Source organism: Hibiscus syriacus, unplaced genomic scaffold (genome assembly GCF_006381635.1).
Source record: "Hibiscus syriacus cultivar Baekdansim isolate YM2019G1 unplaced genomic scaffold, ASM638163v2 tig00110303_pilon, whole genome shotgun sequence".
In the NCBI taxonomy this organism is placed as follows: Eukaryota; Viridiplantae; Streptophyta; class Magnoliopsida; order Malvales; family Malvaceae; genus Hibiscus; species Hibiscus syriacus.
In genome coordinates this window covers 1,435,402-1,443,520 of record NW_024062672.1, presented here as the reverse complement: position 1 = coordinate 1,443,520, position 8,119 = coordinate 1,435,402, and the positions used below count along the sequence as shown (strand labels likewise).

The following is an 8,119-nucleotide window of genomic DNA, read 5'->3' as shown; positions in this document are numbered from 1 at the left end:
CAATTCGGTTGGCGGAGAATCCTGTTTTTCATTCAAGAATTAAACATGTGGAAGTACATTACTACTTTGGTAGAGAAAAAGTTTTGCAAGAAGAGATTGAGATGAGGCAAATCAAGATAGATGAGCAAATTGCTGACTTGTTTACAAAAAGCTTGAGTGTTGGAAAGTTTGAACATTTCCATCGTCAGCTTGGTGTGATTCAAAGAATGGGGGCTAATATTGAGGGGAGTGTTGAAAATTCAATATTAGCCTAAATAAGTTCACACCTAAATTGATTTGATGTAACAATTGATTTGATGTCATTGCTTACATCAATTTAGTTTTGATGTCATTGCTTACATCAATTTAGTTAAGTGAAAATTAAGTATTTTTCTCATGTTTTTAATTTCAATGGTTTAGATTATTTTGTGATTATTTTAATTAGTGGTTTAGATTGTTTCTTGTACCCTACTTGTATTTTAGTTTTATCATCCAACAATCAAAGCTTAATTATAAGCATTTGAAAGATTTCCTAAGAGTTCTTCTCTTTTGCAATTTTGTGAGATTATTCTAAAGAGAGTTTTTTTTTCTTGTTCTCGATCAATTAGAGTTTTTACTCTATTTTGATTCAACACAATTAAATTAAATTAATTTAAATATAAGAACGAAATTGGGTACGATTAAATTAAACCAATTTATATATAGGAAAGGAAATCCAAATTAAACTAAATAGAAGCAACTCTCGAAGAAGATTAGTTTCAAATCTCCAAAATAGATTATTGAAACAACTGCATCATCCAAAGAGGCAAAAAATGTTAACAGAAGATTGAATCAATGTCGTTTTTCTATATGAAAAGCAAATAATTCCACAATCCAACAATATAGTCAGTTATATAGTAACCATTTACAAGTCTAATCCCCCCTTCGTGTTACACCCATGCTAAGCTTAGTTATATATGAACATAATACACAAGCCTAAATTTTACATTAGAAAGTCTTAATCACACAACCTCTTTTATCTCAGAAAGTATAGTTTGCTCAAATCTTGGAATTCCAAGCCTATTCTTCGAGTAAAGTATAATGGACCAATCACAGAGTTAAATAGTAAGAATTTCCCATCCTACGTTAAAATAACAGGGTTTTTGACAGGTAGTTTAACTTGTAAATGACTGTCATTAACCATGCTACTTTCCAAGTAAAAACAACCCTGATTTTTTACTCAAGCCTCAAATACTATCAATAAAATCATACATATGGACGAATTAAACACTTTGTCTAATAAACAAAAAGACCACAAAATGTAATCGTATAGTTTAGAAGTATGAAAGAGGATAATGAACATATAGAAGCAACTATAACATATTAAGCGAGTAAACCTAGGGTTTGGTTCCATTTCTTTAGCTAAAAAAGAAAAAAAGAAAGGAAAGAGATATGGATTGATTATATACCTTGAACTGCTGCAAAACTCGAAAATCTTACAAACACACAAAAAAATCTTGTAAAAAAAACCAAACTTTTTTTACTTTGGCATGTGAGCGCTTCACTTTAGAGCCCCGAGCCCAGGCGTTTTTTAAATTTTTTTTATCCACCGTCATCCAGTCGTTGTCCACTGCCAGCCGTCCGCCGCTATACTCCGAACTCCGTTTGACGCTATTTTTTCCTGGGAATATCATCTGCCCATGGTGGTTCCAAATTTGGACTTAGATTTGTCATAAATTCTATCAATCGGCACAAATCTACAAGTTGTTCACTGCCGATTATCGTCGCCTCCCACCGTCCTATTCTCCATGAAATTGTAGTGAACTGTTTCGGCAAGAACAAGTGCCCTTTCCTCCAAATTTTATGTTATTCTCTTCCGTCGTCACAGTCTAGAGACGCCGTGCCAGTTGCCACCTACGACAATCGTTGACCGACGAGACTACAAGGCTATTTGTGGGGCAGAGCTTGCGGTTTTGTTTTGTTGATGCACTTGTCTAGAATTTAATGAAGCTCTTGGGGCTGAAAAAACATGTCCTCGAGTCTTGGTTTAGAGTTTCAAGAGCCTACCACGAAGCCAAAAGAGAGAGAGGTTTTCAAAGAAGAAAGAAGAATTGTTTGTAAAGGATGGCAAGGAAATAAGAGAACCAAATATTTGTCGGAGGATTATCATAGGATATCACTGAGTGACAGCTTGAGCATGCGTTTAGTTAGTTCAGAAAAATTATTGAATCTCATATCATGGTGCACAAAGATACATAAAGATCTCGTGGATTTGGATTTATTACATTTTCATATCGCCGGTCCATGGATGAAGCTATCAGGGAGATGCATAAGCGAGACTTGGGAGAGCGTACAATCTCGGTGAATAAGGCTCAACCCAAGATGAGTAAAGATCTTGATCATGGCTATAAAGGAAGTTACGCATCAAGTCGTAGGGGTCGCTATGCAGGTGGAGACAGTTCTGTTGCACATGATGAATGCTTCAATTGTGGGTGCTTTAGGAACTGGGCCCGTGATTGTCCTCCAGATGGTGGTTGCCGAGGTGGAAGTGGCGCCATGTTCTCTTCACGTTCAAGATACAGAGGCACTGCCATTGATGACCATGGTGATCGTTTCAGAGATCGTGATCGGTACATAGATGATCGTTATGATGGCAGACGCTTTGGTGATAGGGACCGTTTTGACAGAAGGGATTACAAAATTGGGAGCCGTGATAGTTCCATCCGCGACAGGTTTATAAGGAGATCCTGAATGGACTTTCCATCAGGGAATAAGGAGACTTTTTTTTTGCAGCAAAAAGGCGATTAATAAATCTAGGCCTGAAGGTATGTCTCCTTCTCAACGAAGGAATTATGGGAATGTAAATCTACCTTTAGTAGAGGCATCAACAGCTCAACTTGCCGAAGATGTTGTCCATGCTGGAACCACAAAGGGGTGTTCTGGTAACAAGCCTGGTGAAGAAGTGAGAATTAGGAGAATCGATTTTAATAATTGGTGGAAGAAAGGTCATACAAATGTTAGGAATGGGTACAGAAGTGGATGCTTCACGTTATTCATTGAAAACTTACCAGAGAAGATCCATTGGAAGAGACTTGGATCTTTATTCTGTAATCACGGTCATGTAATTAATGTCTTCATTCCTAACAAAAGAAATTCCATAGGGGTTTTTTTTGGGTTCATTCGCTTCGCAACAATTGAAGAAGCAAGGAAAGCGATATCAAAGATGAATGGTTCTCATATTTACGGCAGCAAAATTAATATCTCTTTGGCCAAATATAATCCTCGACAGTCTTATTGGAGAAAGTCCTCGATAGTTGTTCAACATAAGTTTGGGATGGAAGTTGTTTCAAGGATTAAACACTGTAAAGTTAAGGGTGTTGTGGACGAAGATAAACTTCACATGTTGAGTAACTGTCTGGTGGGTTGGTGCAAGAACTTTACCAAAATCGGTAATCTTGCTAGCCAAAGGACTCATTGGTTTCATGTTAATGAGAGCTGGTGGAAATGTAGTTCTAATGGTTTTTGAAGACTCTGCTTCGTTGAGAGTTGTGAAGAATGAAAAATTAGAGACTCTTGCAAACTGGTTTTCCGGAGTTGAAACTTGGTCAGAGAGTCTGGTGGTGGAGTGTCGTCGAGTGTGGTTAGTTTGCAAAGAGATTCTTTTTCACGCTTGGAATTGGGATACTTTCAAAAACATTGCAGCTAAGTAGGGAAAACTATTAGCAATCGACGACAGCTGCGAGTTTCCATCGTCTTTTGATCGGGCTAAAATTCAAATACTCATAAAGTCTCAAGTGAGAATTGATGAGTCGTTGGAGTTGAAAGTCGATACTAATTCCTTCAAAATCATGGTGCATGAAATTGATCCTTCCTTCAAACTAAATTCTTGGGTCCCTGAAGTTTGCGATGATTCATTAGAACTGGTTCCTTCAATTGGATCGTAATTGTTCTGGAGCTCTATGTAAAAGCGTTTCTTTTTGTTTTCATTGTTGACAGTATTGGTTTTCTGTTATGCTATGATCTTTTGCGTTGGTTTTTTCATTTTGACTGAGGTTTATTTTAGACATAGGGTTATTGTCTTTGGGGCTTTGTGATTGAAGATGGTAGATTTTTAGGTAATATGGTTTTTTTTGTAATGGTGTATATCCTCGTATGAGGGTATTTTGTGTTTTCACATGTAATGTGTGTTCTATTTAATAAATTATGAGGCACTCTTTTCTTCCTTCTAATTTTCTTCAACATACTTCTTAGTATGTGGAAGAATGCGAAGGGAGTTTTTAATAAGACCTCTAACTTTTATCAAAAAGAAGGAAAAAATAACTGTAGAAGATAAGAGCACGGGAAAAGATGTTTGTGTAGAAAATTGTAAATTTATATAATTGGTGCTTAAACTTCTTAGACTTTATAATTTAAAATCTATATTTTACCATGTATTCAATTTAGTATGTAATTTCACTAATATTTAAAATATAAAAAATTAAATGAGCCTATAAACGAGCATGTTCATGAACATATAAACGAGCTTCTAAATGAGCTTGTTCATGAATATATAAACGACCTTGTTTGTGAACATAAACTAACCGAACACACATTTGATTGTGTTCGTTCGTTTATTATACGAACGAAAATTTTTTGTTCATACTCATTTATTTAGCTTAATAAACGAACGTTATACGAACAGTTCACCGAATACTATGTTCATTTACACCCCCTAATTAAAATGCAGCTGAGTCCTACACATAATCCTAAGATGGATTGTGAATGAGAGTGCTAAACTACACCTTTAAAGGTATACGTCAGAAGGCTAATGGGTCTTCAAAGCCGGTATGTTTAATTCACTTGAACAAAGTGAGTGTGGATCGATTTAGTTTGCTTGGATTAAAATTAAAAAAAAAGTTATTCTAAAATTTAATGTGAAAATAATAATAAAATTAATTATTTAAAATTAATTGAATCAAATTTTCGATTTGAGTGTACCACCACCACCACTCAAAATAAAGAATCCATGACTTCAATGATAAAATAAATATAAATTTTTTAGAAATTTTGATTTTGAACAATTTCATCTAGAAAAATATATATATTGTTAATGATTAATTTTTTAAAAAATAAATACTATATATTATAAGGTAAATTACACATTTAGGATCTAAACTATCAATTTTGATCTATTTTAGTACTTAAACTTTTAATTTTTTCACAATCATACTTAGAATTTAGTTTTATTTCATTTTAATATCTTGTTACAAATTTAACGTCTTTATCACCTAAACTATCAATTTTAGTCTGTTTTAGTACATAAACTTTCAAATTGTTTTAAAAAATTAATGTTAAATTTTGAAAGAGAATACTAAAATAAAATAAAAAAATTACATATAATTTAAAAAAAATTAAAAAGTTAGATATTATAATTGACTAAAATTAACAATTTAGATAATAAATGTATGATCTATATTATATCATAATCACCTTATATTATTAAAAAAAACTGTAGCTGATAAAGAGATAAGCCCACAAAGCAAACTTCCAAATGGGCGTCCAAGGCTGACACTCACCCCCTTTTCCCGAGTCAATTTTCCACTTCAAAACGACACAGAATTGTTCAAAATGGCGTCGTCTCGAATATAATACATATAACCACGCTTCTTCGTCTTCCCTCATCTCTACTTTTCTTCCTCCAAAGGGCTTTCTCAACGTTGCTTCAAGTGAATCCCTGATTTTCCTTTCTGTTTCTTGAGAAAACTATATTGAGGTAAAACCTTTTCAACTGTTAAACTGATTTGATCATTGTTTTTAGTTTCCAATAACACTCGGTGCTTCTGAAAACGGTCCAAAACATTCACAAATATATAAATATTTCCAAGTTCTCCACAAATAATCCAATTCTTGAAAAAAAAACAAGAAACTGATTTTTTTTGCTTGCTTATTTAAGATTCTCGTCTACATTTAGATTATCTTTGTCATTAGTCTTTGATCATATATATTTATATGCTCGGTAGCATTGTCTTAAAATGAAGGAAAGTATACTGGATCAGCAATGGAGTCTAAGATAATGTTAAATAAAGGTTGATCTAATCAGAGGTATTCCTTTTTTTAGATTTTATATTTGGGTTTTAATCGGATGCTTGTTGGTCTTGCATTTCTTGTAATTATCTTATTTTGCCAAAAGGATGTTTTTTTCTGTGTTTTTCACTTTGAAATCTTTATTGTTTTTAATTGATTGTGTTGATTCTCCGAGTTAGATGTTGATGATCAAATTTGATGGTTAATGAAGGAGAAATGCTGGCCTTGAACCCTAAGAAACACGGCAAAGAGGATCATATATGGACATCTTCGTTTCAAAGTGTAAAGTACCCTGATATTGAGGGTTCAATGGGGGACCTTTGTTACAAGAAAAATGTAGCTCAGTATTCTAATGTTTCCAGTGAAGCTAATAGTGCGACAATGGCCACAACCGACGGCGACAGCGGCGTTGAAATCACAGATGGTATAAAACTTATCGAGGGAGATATAGAAGCAGCTTTAACTCTGATGGAACTATCAAACGATCGTTTATGTTTGCTTAAGACTAAGTTGCAATCACCAGCGAGAAATGGAACCTGTCTAGGTCAGCAAAACCGGACCAGAACGAAAGTTGGCGGTGAATGTATGAACAACGATGATGTTAGAAAATTCGGGATGAATGGGTCGAGCTTATTGAATTTGAAGCTGAAAGAGACGGCAGGACAGAGATATATTTGCATCAACACTGAAAAGGTCCTTGATGAAAATGAACTGCCAATTTCTTCTTTGAAGAGAAAGAAACCGTGTAAATCTTCCTTGGGGAAATGTGGTTTAAAGGAAGTGAAAGCTCAACCTGGTTCCTTTGGAGGATCAGAGGTTGAAAATAGTGTTCAAGGGTTGAAAGGCTTGATCCCGAAACCATTTGAGAATTTGCAATTTGGTTCAAGATGCCCCGCTGCTCACCCGGGGAATTCGTTCTCCATCATTCATTTCCTTTCTTCCATTCGCACTGCAATGATTACTCCGTATGCAAAAGATGAACCTTCAGCATCAAGCAACAATTCTGCTAAAAACAATCCTGAAAGCATTGGCGGATACCACTGTCTCACCATGTCTGAAATTGTTGAGCGAGTCAGATTGAATCCAGGGGATCCTTGCGTTCTCGAAGCTCAGGAGCCACTTCAGGAGTTGGTTCGAGGTGCTCTTGCTATATTTTCGTCAACAACAGCACCCCTTGGTGGAAAGGGCTGGAAGGCTCTCACTGTCTATTCCAAGTGTGACAAGTGTTGGTCCTGGATCGGTCCATTATCTATTAAGCCACACAATGATTTGAAAGAAGCTTTATCGTCCGAAGCTTGGGGTCTTCCAAGCAGGACAGTTCTGAAATTAGCCAACTGCTTTGCAGATTGGTTGAAAATTGCTCAAGAGTCTCTTCAAAAGATTGGAAGCCTTCCTGCACCACCATTGACATTGATGCATAAGTCTGTCAATGTAACGGAAAGATTAAGAGAAGTCCGTCCTCGAAAAACTGTAGCTACCATCAGTCAATACCCCAAAGAAATAAGAGATTATTTCAGAAAGGAAGAAGCTGTTAGATACTTTGTTCCAGAGAGGGCCTTTTCTTACACTGCATTAGATGGTAGAAAATCCACAGTTGCTCCACTACGAAGGTGTAGCGGCAAGCCATCATCGAAATGCAGAGAACATTTTATGCTTAAAGCAGATAGACCACCGAATATCACTGTCCTCTCTCTCGTGAGGGATGCAGCTGCCCGATTGCCAGACCATATGGGCACTAGAGCCGACGTTTGTGTCCTTGTAAGAGACTCACAATACATCGTGGAAGAAGTCTCCGATGAACAACTCAATCAAGTTGTCAGTGGCGCCTTGGATCGATTACATTATGAACACGATCCATGCGTGAGATTCAACGTGGAGAAGAAGTTATGGTTCTATTTACACGGGGAAAGAGAAGAAGACGATTTTGAGTACGATGCTACTTTTTCGACAAAGAAACGAAGGAGGCAACGATGAGTCCCGTGAATGTATGTTACATAGAGTTGCAGCTTTTTTGCGCCTTATATTAGCTAAATACCATCTCTTCTGTAGTCTTGAGTTATGATTTTTTGAGTTAGGCCAAGTGAACAAATATGAACAT

General features: G+C 35.8%; 1 protein-coding gene and 1 pseudogene across 1 annotated transcript; both read left to right on the top strand.

Annotated features, from left to right (window-relative positions):
* The first annotated feature begins 2,082 nt into the window (after nt 1-2,082).
* LOC120116872 lies at nt 2,083-3,484 on the top strand (annotated as a pseudogene).
* A 2,140-nt stretch (nt 3,485-5,624) lies between these two features.
* Nucleotides 5,625-8,119, top strand: LOC120116839. Its single transcript, XM_039137246.1, has 2 exons — nt 5,625-5,710; nt 6,201-8,119. Exon 2 carries the CDS (start codon nt 6,220-6,222, stop codon nt 7,993-7,995), a length of 1,776 nt encoding a protein of 591 aa, XP_038993177.1. The 5' UTR covers nt 5,625-5,710; nt 6,201-6,219; the 3' UTR covers nt 7,996-8,119.

Bases quoted from the DNA above. Each gene is read 5' to 3' on its own strand.
- LOC120116839 (XM_039137246.1), top strand. From the start codon at position 6,220: ATGGTTAATGAAGGAGAAATGCTGGCCTTGAACCCTAAGAAACACGGC.